The 20,513-nt window shown below is 43.0% G+C and overlaps 1 protein-coding gene across 2 annotated transcripts in view; it reads left to right on the top strand.

The window, feature by feature from the left end:
* ELL3 (elongation factor for RNA polymerase II 3) overlaps positions 1-17,567 on the top strand; it is a 110,878-nt gene extending 93,311 nt beyond the window's left edge. For both annotated transcript variants that reach the window (XM_083184094.1, XM_083184095.1), the window contains 4 exons: positions 6,970-7,027; positions 13,359-13,530; positions 14,332-14,376; positions 16,870-17,567. In XM_083184094.1, the coding sequence (XP_083040220.1) occupies positions 6,970-7,027; positions 13,359-13,530; positions 14,332-14,376; positions 16,870-16,977 (383 nt within the window). In that variant the 3' untranslated portion in view covers positions 16,978-17,567. The remainder of the gene's footprint in view (positions 1-6,969; positions 7,028-13,358; positions 13,531-14,331; positions 14,377-16,869) is intronic.
* The last annotated feature ends 2,946 nt before the right edge of the window (positions 17,568-20,513 follow it).

Below are 20,513 nucleotides of genomic sequence, written 5' to 3'. Positions count from 1 at the left end.
TTTCATTGCCTCCTCTGAGATACAGTGGGAAATTTACTAAAATGGGAGTTCTACTAATTCCCATGGGATGTTGCTACGGGCAACCAATCATAATCTACTTATTATTTATTAGCACCTTCTAGAAGATAATAGATAGTATCTGATTGGTTGCCCATAGCAACATCCCATGTAAAATAGTATTCCCGTCTTAGTACATTTCCCCCAGTGTGTCAGTTCCCCCAGAGAATGAGTCACATCTCAGGAGCTGTCAGACTGACCCGCTCAGACTCCGAGATTGCTTTGCTATCTTATGGCCTTAGGGACACATATTGAGGCTTATTTAGCCACTAAAGCTAGACAGGATGTCACCTCTATGCTATATGTATTTATAAATTGATTCCTACGTACAGGTGAGTCATTCAAGATGATTGAGTTGTGCCTGACTCATCTGTGATTAGGTTTATAAATCAGAACAAGTACATATAATCGCTCTAAAATGCTAGTAACAGGACCGTTGGCAGGGAAGTAGCCTGATTTCATACATCAGCTATATTGCAGCATTTGGACTGTTACATATGCAGCTGTGAAATTACTGTATTAACATTTTCAGGATACCATGGTAAATGTCCAAATGAATCTAGATGGTATTTTATCAATATATCGTAGTAATGCTACAGTATACCAGCATTAGTTTTATAAGGAGTTGTGTCATATGGCTTGTATAGGAAGTTTAGATGAATGAAATCCTTATACCACTACAAAAAAAAAAAAGCCTCACCCAGTCACTATGATCAGAGACGGCCCTAGGCATAGGCAAACTAGGCAAATGCATAGGGTGTTTGAAAGGTCTAGGGGCACCAGCAGCTTCTGCTGATTAAAATGATATGCAGCATGCCTATATTCTGTGTGTGAGTGAGGCTGTATCTGCATATGAAATAGTGTATTCATGGAAATCACTGTAACATAGCATTCCGTATTCAGGTCACACACAGAATATAGGCATGCTGCATATCATTTTAATCATCGGAAGCTCCTTGTGTGTCCTGGTCACATAAGAATGCAAATAAGACCAATTTTCAGCAAAAAATGCACCCAACGTTAGCAGAACTGCCAGGAGCTGCATGGCCTATTGAGGCAAGATGTATGAGGAAACATCTGTATCCAAGCAGAGGCAGCGGTCACAGTGTTAGTGGCTGTGCGAGTGCCGTCTGCGGGTGGGTTGGTTGTGCAATAGTGTTTGGCATATGTGTAAGGGGCATTATGTGTGTCATGTATAAATGCATTAATAATGTGCGACATATGTGTAACAGGCATTATGTGTGTCATGTGTATAAGGACATTAATAATGTGCAACATATGTGTAAGGGGCATTTTATGTGTCATTATGTGTATGAAGGGCATTAATAAAGGTTGGCATAATGTGTAAGGGGCATTATTTTTATAAGGACATTAATAATGTATGTCATTTGTAAGGGGCATTACTGTGTGGTATTATCAGGGGGGCCGAGAGAAAGGGGTAGGGGGTACATATTACCCAGGCCAAAGTCTGTAGGAAGGGCCCAGTGGGGGCCCCGGGCCACGTTCCCTTAAGTGACAGCAGCAGCTGCAGCTCTTCTCCACTGCCCAGCACAAACTGCTTTGTGCTGGGTTGCAGTGTGGCCATGGAGGTGCTTAAAATACAATATTTTCTAAGGATTTTTTTTCTAAGGGTATAATGTGAATAATGTGAGGAGTAATGTATATAAGGTAAAGCTGTACTACTCTGTGATGTAACGTGAATAAGGGACACCATTCCATGATATAATGTGAATAAAGTTGCACTACTGTGTGGCATAATGTGAATTGGGGGTACTATTGTGTGGCCATGCCCCTTCTCAGCAAGAACACACATCTGTTTGGGCTGCGCACCGAATGTGTGCACTGTTTCTATTTAAAATATTGCAGGTAAGAGCACCAAAATGATGACTGCTATGATGATGGTTAATGGTGCTGGGAAAGGGGAGCAGGGTCAGAAGCGGAACTAGTGGCGGTGCTAGGGGGCACCAGCCAAAATCTTGCCTAGGGCATAATTTAGGCTAGGGCCGGCCGAGACTATGATACACAATAATGAAAGGGACTCCGTATGGTTGTGGTATTGCCCTGATACATTAGGACGCATAAGGAGATGTACTAAGCTTTAGAGAGTGATAATGTGGAGAGATAAAATAACAGCCAATCAGCTCCTAACTGTCATGTTACAGGCTGTCAGGGAAATGTAATAGGATCCGAGTTTGCTGGAAGTTTAGGATGCCGACAGATCTTGGGTAATCATTAACAAGGCATGGTTCTGCCTTGCAAATGATTGCTGCTTTGAAAAACTGTTCAAGATAGGCTGTCATCCCAAACATTTGGCAAACTCGGACCCTCTTATAAATGCCTCTGTGTTTGAAAAATTACAGTTGGGGGCTGATTGGTTGTTACTTAAGCTCTCTCTACTTTATAACTCTCCAAGGCTTAGTGCAAAGACCACACGCTCGTATCTCCATGTTCTCTGTATTTTATGAAAAGTGTTTTTTTTGTGTGTATTTCATGGTTTCTATACTATATTATGTTGATTCTATCTGTTAAGCACCTTGAGTCCTATTGGAGAAAGAGCGCTATATGAATATTATTATTATTTCTAGAAAGCAGTAAATGCAGAAAATAATGGCTGAAAACACAAAGGGGGAAATTTACTAAGATGGGAGTTTCTAATTGGTTGCCCATAGCTACATCCCACAAGATATAGAACTCCCATTTTTCTTTTTTCCTTTTTTTTTTATAAAGACTGGTGCACGTCAACAATGCACAGATATTATCATATTGTATTTATGCAGACATAATGAAAGGTCAATTCCAGAATTGATAAAGTGGGATCAATCACCAGTAAAGCCTCATACACACCCAGCGAAGGGGGGCTGGCACACTTGTCGATACCGGCTCTGAGATGAGCAACGGCGGGGGGAGCGATGCCGCTGCAGCATGGCCATTGTTAACAACAACATGCTGGACGAGATTAACTATGTGCGGGGGCGTGTCGTTACCGACATTAAACATAAGAAGATAGAGTAACAGATATCTTTTAGAATGGGCTTTCTGAAAGATATATTTCACTTTACCTTTAAATGTGTATGGGGCTTTAGAATGATTCATCTATATGTTCTATGAATTGAAATGCGTGGGTGTGTTGTACAGTATATACCTGGGCTTACTGGTCCCCATTATTATGCTCTGCTTATTTACTTACAGATAGGTCACATTCTCCGCCAACTCACAAATTTTGAACAAAACATCCATACTGTAGACAAAGAATGCAATAATGCTACAATTAATGATACATACAAATGATAAATATACACTGTTTACCTTTGGCAAGCACACACACAGCCAGCAGCCCTATATGCATCCAGTCTAGCTTATGTAGTTACATTGTAAAATGGCAAAACACAGGCAGCAATGTTTCTAAGATGTACAGTATCTACTGTATGTTAGATGGCTGTTGTATCCTGCAGAGAGCCGAGTTATTGTGGTTGTGTGTGTAATGTGCTGCTCTGTCTACACACCTGTACTGCTCTTTGTTCCAAAGCAAACATGGGCTGATGGATAGATGATAAAATGTGCATGTTGTTTCATATCGTCTCTTAAAAGCCTCATCAGAATTAATCCTAGAGCAGGGATCGGAAATTCTCCATGAAGGAGGTTAACCCTGCACATGGCTGTGAGTCACTTGCCTGGCCTTGACTATGACAAAAGGATGATTAGTGTAACATAGTGTCAGCAAGGGTAGGTTTGGACTTTATTTTTTGCTGTTGCATTTTGGAAAAAAATGAAGCATATTCCAAAATGATTTCTAACTTGGACTTGTGAGCTGGAGAAATCGGCTGACCTGCATCATTTCTGCTCGGAAAGGTCATCATCTGGGCTCCCTCCCTTGCTAGTGTTAGTTTTCACATACTTGTATGAAAGTTGACCGTTTCTGCAAACATTAACCCTTAGTTGTGATGTCAGACAGGCGCTTTGAACATTTTTTTTACAGCTAGAAAAGTGCTAGTGTGCATGAAACCAATAATAATAATAATAATAATATGATCGCTCGCCAATTTCACAGACGTGACTCAGTGAATGTCTTCAGAGCTGGCATTAATCTTTACAATATGCCGCTCCTAAATGCCCATGTCCACATTGCTATCGGTTTGTTGCCACACTTAATATGTGGAAGTGGGACACTCCCTTGGGATTTTTAATAAGGACCAACATTTCTAAACGATGAAGTGTGGAGCAGTTTCCGCTGGTAAAGGAATCCCATTGGTGTGGATGGAGATTTCTTATTGTGCACAATAACCCATAGCAACCAAGTGGCAGCATTCTGGCCAGTTAGAGTTCTCCAATTTGCTTCCAATTAGATAATTACCACTATTGCAGTGGTTCCCAAACTGGGTTCTCAAGGCACCCTAACAGTCCAGGTTTTTGGTATATCCATGAGTGAGCACAGATTTTTAAATCAAATAATGGTTGTATTAAGTGACTTGTTACCCAAGCATGGTTGTCCCAGTGCCTTGGAGACCCAGTGTGGGAGCGCTAATGAACGGCCTACTACTCACACATAGGTGCTGTGGTGTATTTCTCATTGACTGTTCTCACACTACACTTTCTGAGATGAGATACTAGCCGTTCTGAGATGGGATTTGTGTGTTATTATAACAGTTCTACATATTCCTATGTACTATATATTGTGTTTGAAATCAATTTAATACGTTTTTGGATTGCATTTTCGGTACTTATGTAATATCTGGGCTCCCGTTTTTCTTATGAGACTGCATACCCTCACAGGGCTCGCTGCGCTCGCCACGCTTCGGGCGCGGTGGCTCTTTGCGCTCGCCACACTATATAAAATCAACTCCATGCGTAGTTGGATAGTAGGGGTATGAAAAAATGGGGTGCATTTAACATGGGAGCCCAGATAACACATAAGTACCGCATTTTCTTCTCATAAAGGATGCTTATGGGTTTATTTACTAAAATGGGAGTTCTATTGAAGATGGGATGTTGCCCATAGCAACCAAATAGGTACTTATGTAGTATCTGGGCGTCCGATTTAGAAATCGGATCGCATCGCATGCGACCAAATCGTATGCTATGCGATGGTCAAGATTTTTTCCATAGGATTCAATGTTAAAATGGTCTGAGTCCATTTTAACATAGAATTCAATGGGAAAAAGGGGTCCTTTTCCTTTCCCCACTATCCAAGTGGGCATGGAGTTGGATATAAACCTGTGGCGAGCGTAGCGAGCCACCGAGCCCGAAGCGTGGCGAGCGGACACAGAATACTTTTTAAGAAATATGCATTCGCTTGCCACGCTTCGGGCTCGGGGGCTCGCTGCTCTCGCCACGCTATATAAAATCAACTCTATGCCCACTTGGATAGTGGGGAAATGAACAGGACCTTCTTAACATTGAATCCTATGCAAAATCGCATCGCATCGCATCGCATCTGATTGTATGCCTTAAGGTAAGGCATACAATCACAAAATCGGACGCCCAGATACTACATAAGTACCACCAAATAGAATCTATAAATAGAATCGGATTGGTTGCCCATAGTTCAGTAGAACGCCCATCTTGGTAAATAAACCCCTTATTAGTTACAGTGTACAGCCCTGAGCTGGTATTTGTGATATGGTCTCAATCAATGTTCAAGTGATTTTCAGGCGGATTACGGTCACTAGACAGAGAACCATTAGGTCGACACCACAAAGTCAACATGCCTCAAGGTCGACATGACTGAAGGTCAACATGGGGTTAGGTCGACAGGGTCATTAGGTTGACATAGGGAAGGTTGACAGTCAAAAGGTCGACATGGGTTTTTTCACTTTTATTGAGGCGACATGTGCCGACAGGCTGTATTTCATGCCCTACCATCCACTAGGGCGTGGTGGGAGAATATAATAGTGTGCCCGTAGCAAGGCAAGGGACGTGGTTCAACGTTTCAATGTCTATGTCGACTGTGTCAAAATGTGGGCCAAAAAAAAGGTGAAAAACCCCATGTTGACCTTTGACTGTCAACCTTCCCCATGTGGACCCAATGACCCTGTCAACCTAACCCCATGTCACCCTTCAGTCATGTCGACCTAGTGACTGTCGACCTAATGCTTGTCTGTCCAATGATCCCATTCCTTTCAGGCAGCTGCATAATCCTACCTCCAAGCATAAGAGGTTGTCCGAATGTGTGTGCAGAGAACCAGGGATAAAACTCCATATGAAATACCACAGTGATGTCATTGACTACAGTTAAGGTGCCCACAGACGCTACAATTGTACTGTGCTATGCGTTTTTGACTGAACAATGGTTCTATACAATTTTTCTTCCAGCTTGCGATGCGATGTGCACTTGGATGCATGCAATGCGATGTGATGAACCCATGTTTGTAATGTTACATTTCAGATGTAGTCTAAACAGTACGTGCAGCACGTACTTTTTTTTAGACATACAATATCGGGCTCCCGGGAACGCGCATCGCATCGCACAAGCCCATAAACACCATCCAATAATTGTACATAAGATGCAATTTGTGCTTAAAAAGTACAAAACTCATTCGATAATTGATGCGTCTGTGGGCACCTTTAGGCTGCATTCTCATGGATATCTGTCCTGCCCACAAAATGACTGCCTGCTCTGTATGGATGACATTGTGACTCTTTAATTATAAACAAAAGTGACTATTTCACATAATGAGAATGTATAGGACAATTATAATAAGCTTCATTCATCAGCACAAGCTATTTTAGCTTTGAAATGAGCCATGACTACTGTACTTGCTAGAAGGTGTCTGCCTGACAGGACCACTGTGTATCACTACAAGAATATGGATTCCCTGTACCGTACTCAGACATCTCTGGCATGTGTTTCATTTTGAATCAATAACAAATGCCTGTTTTTATTTTTAAGTGGCAAATGTCTTTTTTTCTTTCTAGAAAAGGACCAACTTTCAGAGCCACCACTGGACTCTGAAGACGTTCCGGAGTATCTCAAGTAAGTTCCCTTGTAAAATGAAGGCACATTTATTAATGTTATATATATAATTATGTAATGGCTGCTAGTCAATGACAGGTTACCATAGGACACCATATGCCTAAGAAACATGTATTCATATGACTATCATCATTATTTGGACATCACAGAGGTTTTTACACACCCAGAGTTTATGGATTTTGAGGGAGGACAAATCCCAGAGTAATTGAGAAATCCACAATTTGCTGAGCTGAGCAGCCCATACTAAGATATTCAGTTCCAAAAGACTGTGATGTGGAAATCTAAACACCCAGTAACCCAAGCTGGAAGACAATGCTACTTTGGCAAATGAGGTGGTGTTCCATAACTTTCAAAACAGAAAATAAAGTTGGATTAGTCAAACCATAGGCTTGTAGTTTTGCTGCATCAGTCTGAAGTATATGAAACCTTTTATATTGCAGAAATAATATTACTCTCAGAGAACAAGGATAGGTGGGGTTTACTGATACTGACCATTTTGGGGCATGACTCATAATGGGAAAACCTTACAAGGTACACACTATGGGACAAATGTATCAAGCCTCAAAAAGTGATAAAATGGAGAGTAACAAACAACCACCCAATCAGCTCCTAACTGCCATGTTACAGGCAGGGTTTGAAAAATGAGAGGTAGGGGCTGGTTGTTTATCACTCTCTACTTTATCACTTGTTTGATACATCTGTCCCTTAAGAAGCCCTTTATGCATTTCATGTTTTTTTAATTTATTCAAAGGTATATCATAGCAGTATGTGTGTGGGTGTGGGGTCTCTCTTTCAAGTCGATTAAAACATGGTACCTTGCGTATTTTTAAATTATTATTTTAAGTTAAGTTCTTAAAAAATCATGTCCCTCTGTACAGCAAATGGGGGTGGGTTAAACCCTGCCGGAAGCCAGGTGCTTGACCGCATATAGATTCAATATACAGTATATGCAGCTGAGCTATTACATTTGACTGCTTATGCATTGCGATCGCACTGCTCTGTATTTAGATTATTCAGTGATGGCACAAAACATTAAATGGAGAGATTGTTTGTGGAAAAATCCTTTCAGTAAAATCCCTCAAATTGCAGTCTCAGTGTATGTGCACTGATCATGTACTAACATATGCGGCTGGCATCGCGGTGCGGTGACGAGCCCCCCTGCGATACCTGTACTCTGGTGTGCAGGGGGGTCTCCGTCACCTCCCTGCTGCCTGGCTCTCCCCTCACGCCGGGGACAGCTAAGCAGGCTGTCCCCGGCACCTCCTCCTCCCCCCCTGCAGTCGGAAGGATGTCCGGCTGCTTCACTAGGGGGAGGAGGGGTTTACCTTCCGGGGTCCAGGAGGACCCTTCAGGAAGGTAAGCCAGAGGGGGGGGCGGCGAGGTGGCGGGCTTGCGCCACCCTTCAATGCAGTATAATTTTAGATACATTGGAAAATGCGGTAAAACCGGGGTTTTACCGCATTTTCCGTTTGATACATCTCGCCCTTATACTGATATTAGATATTTAAAATCTATCTTCCTTTATGCGTCCAGTAGGCAGACTTTGTAAAGCATCATGGAAATAATCCTTATACCAGTGGTTCCCAACTGTTTGCCGTGGCACCCTGGGGTGGAACTGGGGGACTTGCAGGGGTGCCCTGGAATGGTGGTCTATGATCAATTAAAATAATTTATAACCAATGACAAACAGAAGTGAATCCTGACCATTACCACATAACGGACATGAAGCATGCAACAATTTACATAATTTTATTATTGACAAATGTTTGCCCTGGGGTGCCATGAAAAGAATTCTGATACTTCAAAAAAGTTTGGGAACCACTGGTATAAGGATTATACTAATAAATGATAATAATAATAATAAATGATTTAAAAATTTTGGCTCCCAAGTGCTTCATATTTATTTAAAGTTTTCAGTAAGTGAATACAAGAATGTGTGCACATACAAGAACTGCTGCAAACATAACAGAATACAAAACAAAACAAAACAAATATCAATGGGGCCATTGGAAAACCCAAATGGTAGAGAAATGAGTAAAGATAATTGTAGCAACATGGATGCTCAATTAATACCGTGTTACTCATTGAACAGAAACTTCTAAGTAGCATTTATACAGCATGTATAGAATATATAAAATAAGTATAAAAACAATAAGGCGGCGGAAGAGTAGTAATGGGAGAAGTGAAGAGAGGGAGGGGAAGAGAGAGACCGGCCAACTCCATTGTTGTATTATAATCTAGAGGAAAAAAAAACAATACAAAACTTCCCTCACAGATGATGGAGAATACTAACTAAAGTCAGTAATGCCCATTTTACACCGCTGCAAAAACCCAGGGTTTTCCCTCGTGGACCCGGATCAGCAGCAGTATAAAAGGGTTAACCCGGGTCCATTTACACGGCACGTCTGGTTCTGAGCACAGTAGAACACGGGCAGGACTTGGGTAGTGGGCAGTGTAAATGTATATGCCTGGTCGTCTGACTCGGCTACGGTTTACAGCAATGGGGGAAGCCCAACCATCGGACCGCAGCCTCCTGCGGTCAACATGTGCGCACACAGCCTCTGTTGTGGTCTGCTGTACTGTGCAGACAGCAATGGAGGTGGGGAGGAGGTGAATGGATGCCTGTGTTCGCGGATGGGGACTGCGGGGGGGGGGGGGGGGGGATGCATGGAGGCTGGGAGCAGCCCAGCAGCTTACCTTAGCGCTGGGCTTGCCCCCAGTGCAGCAGCGACAATCGGCAGTCCCAGTGCTTGAAGATGATGTCATCTACAAGTGCTGCCCCGTTTATACTGCAGGTTGGCACCGCAGTGTAAACGGACCAAAATCTCAGATCCGACCTGGCTTGGACCGTTTTAGCGATTTTTCCCCTGAGTGGACAGCTTTCCCTAGTGTGAAGTTAGGGAAAGCCATCCACTCCCTCGCTCATCTGCTGGTAATACCAGCAGATGAGCGGCCGGGCCAGCGATGATGCGGGAGCGTGCAGCAGCGCTCACCACTCATCGCTGAAAGTCGCCCAGTGTGTATGGGCCTTAAGAATAACAAACATTGTCTTTGCCTAATTTTATTTTTACTTTAAAACTTGCTCTGTAGAACAAAGCTGGGTCTGGATCTGTAGCACAATGTAATTGAACAGATAATGGTTTCTGTTGTAAAGACAAGGGAAGTATAAGGTAACATTTTGGAAAACAAATAACCCTTTGGTCCAAAATACAATTTTGTATTTCCTACATTTTTAGGAAAAAGAAAAATTGATGTGTAATAAAAATCTACTCTGGTTCCCGTACATACGCTGCATTGTGTCCCTTGCTGATTGTGTTTAGTAACCTTGCTAGGAGACCCCCTCAGCTGGTGACGAGGTTAAGTACAGTATGTGTAAGAGCGAGGTCTCTTGGCACAGCATACACTTACAGCAAGTTAACTCCATCTATGCTGAGGAGGCAATACAATATGCATTTATTTATATTAGGATTAGAACACCAGGAGCTACAGGCTTTCACCTCTGGGCTACATTAATATGGTGGACATAGCTATAAGCAGGGGCGTAACCAGACATTCGTAGGCCCCATAGCAAAAGTTGGTAAGGGCCCCTATTTAGCAACTGATGGTAATAAATATATAGAGCACATATAACTAAAGGCCCCCATACACTAGGGCGACTTGTCCTGAGGACAATTCGCCCCCGACTTCCCCCTGAGCTTCCCCGGCAGCTCCCCGGGGGAGCTTGATTAGATTGGCACTTGATGTGAATCGTCTCGATTTTTCACATGTAAACCCGTGAGCAGGGGGGGGGGGGGCTGCAGAACAGGGCTGCTGGTGGGGGGCGCTGCTAAGGCAGCGTGCAGGGGATGCTGCGGGGGACAGTGACAGAGCCGGGCAGGGTGAGGCGGAAGCTGTCAGTGCTGGAAAAAAAAGCCCATACAATAAATGGGAAGCCTGTGATTGGCTGAGCGCTCTCTCAGCCAATTGCTGACTGGCTGAGAGAGCGCTCAGCCAATCACAGGCTGCCCATTCATTGTATGGGCTTTTTTTTTCCAGCGCTGACAGCTTTTCCTGCCCGGCTCTGTTACTGCCAACTCTGTGTCCCCCGCAGCACCCCCTGTCTTACTAGCAGCGCCCCCCGCATTGACAGCTCCCGGCTTCCTGCGGAGGTAGTGCAGGCGGGGACCGCAGGCGTCGCAGAGCAGAGACTGTCAGCGCGGCGGGAGAATAGAAAGAAATCTTATTCAAAAGACTGGGCGGCCGCTGATTGGCTGAGAGCTCAGCCAATCAGCTGCCGCCCGGTCTTTTGAATAGGATTTCTTCCTATTCTCCCGCCGCGCCGACGTTCTCTGCTCTGCGACACCTGCGGTCCCCGCCTGCACTACCTCCGCCGGGAGCCGTCAATGCGGGGGGGGGGGGGCGCTGCTAGAAAGACAGGGGGGCTGTATATAAAGATATATTGGAACTGAACATCGTGGGTGCTAAAAAGCACCCATGATGGCTCAGATTCCGATATATCTTATGTTCTGTAGGTCCGACGCCGTGATCCGATCCGATGCGCGCGGGACCACGCATCAGATCAGATGTCAAACACATGCGATTTTGCCCGATTTCACCCGATTCAAATTGGATGAAATCGGCCGAAAATCGCATAGTGTATGGGGGCCTTTAGACTGTGAAGATGGGCTCCCTTCAGCTCTGGGCCCCATAGCAGCTGCACCCCTTGCACCTATGGTAGTTACGCCCTTGGCTATAAGTGATATTGGTATACAATCTGTGATCCCTCTGCAAAACTGTGTAAGAAGCTCTATGGGGGAGGGGGAGGGGCGCACTGTACACAACTCTTATGCCCAAGGACATCAGCTATATTGTTACTATTGTGTATTCATAGCCTATTGTTGTCACTTCTAGTGTACGGACATAGTTCTGGCTGCACACATTAAAATAAACATGAACAATTACTTTTAGGAACAACTTGTGAAATTTAATTCATGTGCCAGGAAGAACATTATATTGTATCAGCTCAGAGATGGAAACCTTACCTCATCCTACAATATAATACTGGTTCATCTATTCAGCCTGTGTTATTAGATTATTATACATTTTGTACAGTAATACTTTCATCTGCATATACTGTATATGAAGGAAGAGTGCCACCTATGGATCTCATTATTAAGAACAATCAAATTTGTATATTGTTTACAACCAGACGTACACGGTTTTAAAATGAACTTTTTAAGTTCCGTAATGATGTTGTATTTTGTCCTTGGAAGTCATTGATTGTTCCCTCTTTCTGTATAGTGTAGTACAATACAGCTAGCCCAAGTCCCACCACCTGTGCAATATCTCCTAGGTCATCCTCCTTTTATACATAACAAATACAGCAAAAGCTAAGAAGAAAAGGGAGGGGGGTGCAAATAACATCATACATGATTCTGTAGGAACACCCCGGGTGAGATGTACTAAGACATGCAAAGTGATAAACTGGAGTGTAATAAACCACCAACCAATCAGCTCCAAACTGTCATTTTCAAAAAGCCTGTAACATGACATTTAGGGGCTTATTGGCTGTTGGGTTATCACTTTTCAAGCTTAGTACATCTGCCCCCTACCAGAAAAAGAATAAATGACAGTACATACAATTCCATAGAAATATAATGATAGAGAAGCAGACACACAGGTAACCGTTCCAGAGCTAAGGACAGATATCTAAAGGGACTTATTTTAGCATCTGTGTAATAGCAGAATATTGGGTTAGGTTCTTCCTACACACAAAGGGCCTGATTCAGACCTGTTTGCTAGACTGCATATACTCGCAACTAGCGAACAGGTCAGCACCGCCTCACCAAATCCCCCCCCCCCCTCCCCCGCTAGCATGTGAGGGTGTGTAAGAGAACACATCCCCTCGCAAGGGTAGGGAAATCATTTGATGGTCACCGACTATCGAATGATTTCTCTTTCTTCGATAATAAAAGTCAGTCTAAGCTGACTTTTATTTCCACCGCAGATCGCCGAAAAGGGGATGGACGCTGATGTCATGTGACCTCAGCCCCCACCCCTTCCCAGGAGAAAATGTGACCTCAGCCCCCTGTCCATCGCCTCTGGAGCGAACGGCCCTGCCAGTGTGAAAGTCGGCGAAAGCCAGACATGGGGCCGAATTCGCATACTATTAATGCTGCAGATGATTGTTCAGCTACACAGGAAAAATGTGCCACCTACTGGCTAGTTTGGAAATCACATAACCCTATATCCTCTTATTATTATAGGATAGAGTCCTTTGAGGCTCAGAGTAAAACAGATACAATAATACATTTCTAGATGTGAAGTAATGGTGTGAATTTCCCTTGTCTAGTAAATACTCCACAATCACATGCGGAGATCAGCGGAGACTGTACGAGGAGGACTTTGCTGCTGATTACACAGAGTATCTGGAGCTTCATGCCAGGATTGGGAAAGTGCTGGATAGATTTATGCAGCTGGGCTCCAGAATGAAGAGGCTTCAGCCAGGAACAGTAGAACACAAGGTAGATTATCTGGGGATATATGAGCTGGCAGGGACCATGATCTGCCTCCAGTGAAGCTATTATTGAAAATCTGACATTTCTTTAATTATTTTAAATAGAATCCAAATTCTTCATAGATTAAATGTTAATTCAATATGGTTTCCATTTGTCTATTATTTTAATTGGTATAGGTGACATGAGATATACAGTAAAGTACAGAAGAGGTAGAGTAACTGTTGGTTGGTTTGTAATATTTTTGATGGGACTAATAAACAAGACTCTTGAATACATACAATAGTTTAGAATTTTGTTAAAATAATTCATGGGGCGGACGTTCCACAAGATGCTAGTAACGCTGACTGACAGGTGGCATGACCGTTCTAAAACCGTCCTAGTGTTGTTGCTTCATGGCTTGTCTGTATGGTATGTATTAGTTCAGGGAAAATAAAGCCAACTGATGGGTAACAATTGTGGTAGTTGGGGGTCCAGCTATTTTGCTTACAATTTGTAGGAGCCTCTATCAAACTGGAGAATGAAACAATGCTCAGTGATAATCGCCAGCCTCTGTCAGGCACAGTAGCTGCAGGTGTGTAGACAGATGTTACCACAAGGGCTGCTGTGTCTCTCCCCATTTGTTTGGAAAGACATTGGTGCATGCGTTGTGCTGCGCTATATAAGAAACAGTTATTAAACCCTAGCAGAGGCAAAGGGTTGTATAATAGGAGTATTTATAGTGCTGGCTTCCAGGTTTTTTTTATGAAGGATAGATTGTTTTATATGTATCGTCCATGCCATTTTGACATGATTTTTGTTCTCTCTTAGATGGTTCAAAATAAAATTGTGACCGCGTATAAGAAGTTCAAAAAGGTGAGTATACAGCTCTCTATACTGCAGATCAAAGTGTACAGACGGCATTGTGGTACTTTCTGCACAATGTTTGTTTGGTATTTTTGTAATTACTTTTGATACTTGGAAAACACCTACATAAGACACAGAACTGAGAATAAAATACCACTGCCAAAGTGAGGTTTATTATGCACTTGCAGTAGCCATGGCATTGAATATCCCCAAAAACAATGATTCCAGTGCCAATCTTATTAATGGAAGTGCCATTGGTATCACCATTACAGTTAATGTTGGGGGGAAAACATAAATCAATTGAGGCTAGTTCCACATCCATTATTTCATTTACTGCAATAAAAACCCATGCATATTATGTATCAGGCCGCATTTTTCATTAATGGAACAAGTGTTCTGAAATGTACACAATATACAAAATGCAGCACCACTGCTATCATTAACAATATAGGCAATGCAGCAAGACAAGCAATCCGTATGTTAAACACTGAACAATATGATTGAGTGACGTCACCGGGACCCATGCCAAACATGCAACCACCGACTATGTAGTCAGATTGGACTGCATGTTCAGACGATAAGGATTATTGTTAACTATTCACAGGATCGCATATCAACAACAAAATAGTGGGTACACAAACAATATTGTGAATGATAGTTATTTTTTTAGCATGTACTCACCTTTATACCATAGACATTTTTTTTTCCAACCACAGCACACTATGGCTGGGTACACACCTAAATATTTATCGGTCTAATATATCTGGTAATGTATGGGAAGGTATCAGTGAGTCAAATTGGTCCATTTGCGTTATCAAATTTATACAAATTGTTATTTGGGACCAAATGGTTGATTGTCAAATGCCCCCATACATTCATATATTTTTGTTCCCACCAGACATATTGGAAAGAAATTCTGGACTATAAAGCTGGGTACACACCTAAAGATTTAAAGATGTCATACTTAAGCACATGTGACTTAATTAGTAACTCAGTCATGTTGACTAACCAGCTGCGCTTAAGTAGAGATATTGCTAAACCCTGTAGAGTTAGGGTATCTCGAGTACGGTGGTTGGAAACAACGGTTAAGATTTCAGGACAACAGTGTTACCTAGGACTTGGAGTACATTTTTTTTTTCAGCTTAAGAAAGGGGTAACAAGCGTGTCTATGTAGACCTACAAAGAAATGGCACTTGTAAAAGATTACTTCATTTGTCACAGAACAATAGCATAATGAAGTGTCACATACAAAAAAAAAGGGAATATAAACGTGAAAATCTAGAATTGAAAAGTCTACTTTTTTCAAATTAAATATAAAAAAAATCACCTATGTTCTTAGATGAGGGACACTTGAAATACTGCAGCTGTAAAACGAAGTACTATAGCAGCGGTTTCTACACTTTCCTGAATCAAGGTGTCCTTGAGCAGTGGGTCTCAAATGCAGTCCTCAGGACAGGTCACCAGGAATCAGAACTAATGGAATATTCCACTAAGTGGTCAGTAAGTCCCTTGTGTATGGACTGGAAAGTCAGGGTAAGGGGGCATTACTCACTGTTGTACAAGGTTAGTGGCCCCTGGACCATCAGGAATATTCTGACTGCATTACGACCATGTCAACAATATTTACAACCCAGTAGTCAAATTAGAAGCGGTTAGATAATGACAACATAGAACAGCACTATTACATATAGTTGCCCTAGCAGGAAGTACACTTCCTAAGACGCGTATCTGGAAAAAGAGTCATGTCTAATTGTGTCACATTTATATGAGCACATCCTCATTGTAGAACAGTTGTTAGCGATTTCGGTGAATAATAAATATCAGAACAGCTGATCTGGTCTCATGCAATTTTCTTTAAGGAAAAGTTTGATATATTTTTTTTTATTATATTAACCCAGGGTTAGCGAACTCCAGTCCTCGAGAGCTACCAACAGTTAATGTTTTCCAGGTCTCCTCACAGAAACATAAGTGAAGTAATTAGCTCCACTTGTGGATCATTTATAATGAGTCAGTCAGTGCACCTGTGCGTCAGCTAGGTGATCTAGAAAACATGAACTGTTGGTAGCTCTCGAGGACTGGAGTAGGCTACCACTGTATTAACACTTAGCACTATGCAACCTTTAGTATCACTTACACTGAGCTGGTGGTTGACACCCTTCTGAATCGCAGCTTTTAGGTTTACTGTAAAACGGATTGGACACTAAATATACTTTTCTAAACAGTGTATAAACAAAAATGATTTACATATAGACCAAACGCGGTCCTCAAGGCACCCCAACGGTCCAGGTATTAAGTATATCCATGCTTGGCCACAGGTAACTTAATTAGTAACTCAGTCAGTCTGATTTAATCATCTGTGCTGAGCCATGGATATACCTAAAACCTGGACCGTTGGGGTGCCCTGAGGACCGTATTTGGGAACCTCTGCTTTAAGCCAATTGGTGCATCTACATTACTAGAAACACAGGTGACATTCAAATTGACACATTTCTTTCCTTGCAGACATATCCCGGCTATAGGGAAGAGAAGACACGTTGCGAATACTTGCATCACAAGCTCTCCCATATCAAAGAACGGATCTTGGAATACGAAAAAAATGCACCTACTTAAAGACCTTTTTGAAGGAACATTCAACCCATGATGCCGGTACCCTGACCACCATCAGCCAAAACCTCAAAAAGCCTTGGCTGAAAGGAATGGAGACTGACAAGCTGTGAAAATAAAAGTGCCAATCTAATGTACTGCCTTGATCAGAAGCATTACAAGCGTATCAATTACTGCCTTAAGAGAACAGGTGTAGTTTGTGCAATGTATGAGATTCCATAGGACAAAGGAGTGAAGCTCGGGATTCATTAATGTTTTTACAAAAACAGAACATGTGCATCGGGAGAGGTCTTTTGGGCAGTTAGCATATGAACAGCCAATCATGCAAGTGAAAAAATTGACTGATCGTGACATTTAAGAGTGAGCAATGTGGCATGTCCTTTAAGCTAAAATGCGTCTGACTCACCTGGTATAAATTGTACCAATGTGCTGTATTCCATAGCAACAAAAAAAACTAAAAAGGCTATCGCACTGGATTGTAGAAACAGATGTTACACCACCTGCATTCAGTTTACACCGAATAGTCATTTTAATTTTGTTGACAATTGTCCCAATATGATCAATCTTCCAGGAAAAAATAAAAAATGAAATGTTAATTTGCTCTTTTGTTCCATTTTTCTTGTAGAAGAGATTAAGTAGACACAGCGAAACCATTGTGTATTCTTTCAGCTACATTGATGGCCTGTATTCGTAATGTCATGTGTAGGAGAAACCATTTTTTTCAGGGTTCATGCCTCCCTTCCATGGCTACCTCAAGTGCACAATGACTGGGAAGAGTGGCCCTAAAACTCCTGGCGCATTTATGCCCCCCCCACAATACATGGCAGTGCACCAAGCATTCAATCACTAAATGCAGCATAGAGGTAATTCTGGGAGGGAAACAGAATGGTCAGCAGCACATCTATAACCAAACACCAAATCCAGGGACCATAATGGCTGTGAACGTTTCATATAAAAGTTCAAATATTGATGCTAGCATGTGACCAGCACAAAAGTCTTTGCGCAGGGGTGAGAGCTTTTGAGGGGGAATTTTTCCAATTTACCAATTTTGGCAATGCATACACGGTACTTGTTTCCTAGCACGGCCACACCGATTTACATCGGGGTGGTCGTGTCGGAAAAATCGGGTCCATCGCATCGCATGCGATGCGATCGACGCGACCGACCCGATTTTCGACCCGATTTTTTGATTGAATGAAATGTAAATCGGGTCCCTGGGACCCGATTTTACATTGGATTCAATGTAAAATATTCCCTACACCCCCAAATTTAACGACGTAAACCCCACCCCACGATAGACGCCAACCCGAAGCGTGGCGAGCGCAGCGAGCCCGCGAGGGGCGGCGGTGCGCGTCCTCCGACCTTTTCATTCCCCTACTATCCACGTCAGCGTGGAGTTGAGAATAGAATAGTGTGACGAGCGCAGCGAGCCACCGAGCCCGAAGCGTGGCGAGCGGACGCGTATACCTGTGAAGTTATACGCGTCCGCTCGCCACGCTTCGGGCTCGCTGCGCTCGCCACACTATTCTATTCTCAACTCCACGCCGACGTGGATAGTAGGGGAATGAAAAGGTCGGAGGACGCGCACCGCCGCCCCTCGCGGGCTCGCTGCGCTCGCCACGCTTCGGGTTGGCGTCTATCGTGGGGTGACGACGGGGACATCTATAATGTGAAATGGGTCATATTGGCCCATTTCACAGTTTTTTAAAGGTGAGATGGACTTAATCAAGTCCATCTCATCTTGTGCCATTATAATGGCACAAGACCGACGCGATCCTCACGATTTCAATGTTAAAAAATATTTTAACATTGAAGCCTATGGGGAAATCGGGGGCATCGCGTCGGTCGCGTCGGGACCAATGTTAATGGTCCCGACCGACGCGATGCCCCCGATATTGTACCTTTGCCGGCAAAATGGACCTGATTTCAAAGGAAATCGGGTCCATCGTGTGGATCGTGTACCTTAACTTAAAGGTACACGATCCACAAGATTGTGGCCGTGCTAGGAAACAAGTACCGCATACACTTTCAGAATGTGAAAACTCCTATCCACATCAAAAACACTGCAGAGTAACAACAGAACTTTAAGATTCTGTGAACGTCTGCATATTAAGGTCTCAAACGTTTAGAGTAGGTGCGATTTGCTATAAAAATAAATAAAAAAATAAACATAAAACCCATGCAAGATGGCCACCCAGGACAGGATAACACAAGTGTCACTGAAAAGCCAATCACAAATCTTTAACAGTAATGGAGCCCACACACGCACCGATCCCGGCGTGCGTTGTGTGCTTAACTAGCACACATAGCATTGCATCGTATGCCTTGTGCATACGATGTGCATGCAATGCTATGCTATGCTAGAAAAAGCTAGTACAAAAAGTATGTGCAGCACATACTTTTTGTACTGTACGATGAGGTGCCGCGGGAGCGCGCACCCCATCGTACAGCATCGCACCGCCGGCAACGGTGCGTGTGTGGGCTCCTTAAGTATTATATTGCAGACATCATTGAGATGTGCCTTAGCTTCTAGATAAAAAAAAAAAAAGGAAACCCCAAAACTAATTAAGTTCCCTCGTGACTGTTTGAAGGCAGAAGCAGTGTGGGGTGCTTCTGCACCCTCCCCCCCTCCTCCTCTTGAGCATAACAAGTCCTGGGCTCAAGGAACCAGTCCTGGTTTTAGAAATCCAGGGGGTCAACAAATCATAGATCCTCAGGATTTCTTTAATTTTGTTCCCTGTATTTTGGGAACCAGGACCGGCCCTGTAGCTGGCTTTAGAAATCCTGGTGATCACCTATAATTTGACCCTTGAAATTGTAAATCCAGGACTGTTTTGTTGCGCCTGGGCCTAATATTATGCACAGCAGGGGGGGGTTCTTTTTTTTTTAAACACAAATCGCGCTGTATTAATATGCACATTTTTTTCATGACTAAAATTCACACCGCATCGCATTTTTCAGCCACTAATTCACATCAAAATAATCTACTTCTTAAAATGTATTGCGATTTGAAAACATGCAATTAGGTGCGATTTTAGAACCTTACTAAAAATCGCATCCTATTAAATCTCAGCCCCATTATTTAAGCAAGAGTTGGGAGAGTGTGGGAGCAACCTTTGTAATACTGCCACACAGGCTCATTTACCAACATCACTTCATCTATAAAGTTGCTACAGCAATATAGTCCCTTTCACTCTCCAGCGTGCATTAGACAGAAATGCTGAGTACAGCCAACTTGTCACGTTAAGTATTTTCACGTTTGATAAAGGTTTTTATAGGCTGCTCAAATTGAGGCTACTGAATCTGCAATCATTTTAGTGGTATGTACAGTGGCATAACACCCAGAGGCAATGGAAAAACCTGCCTCCGAGCCCTGAAGGGGCACCTGGGGTTTACAACGGTATCCAAGTGTGACTGCTGCTCTTCCAGTGGAGATATGTGGTGCATCCACAGCTGCTGCATATTTCATCGGTTCTGTCCAAGGCTAACATCTGCAATATGGGACAGTTCCCACCTGGTACCAAACAGCACACACTGCAGCA

Source organism: Crinia signifera, chromosome 4 (assembly GCF_055691185.1).
Source record: "Crinia signifera chromosome 4, ASM5569118v1, whole genome shotgun sequence".
Lineage (NCBI taxonomy): Eukaryota > Metazoa > Chordata > Amphibia > Anura > Myobatrachidae > Crinia > Crinia signifera.
This window is presented reverse-complemented; position numbering and strand designations above follow the sequence as displayed.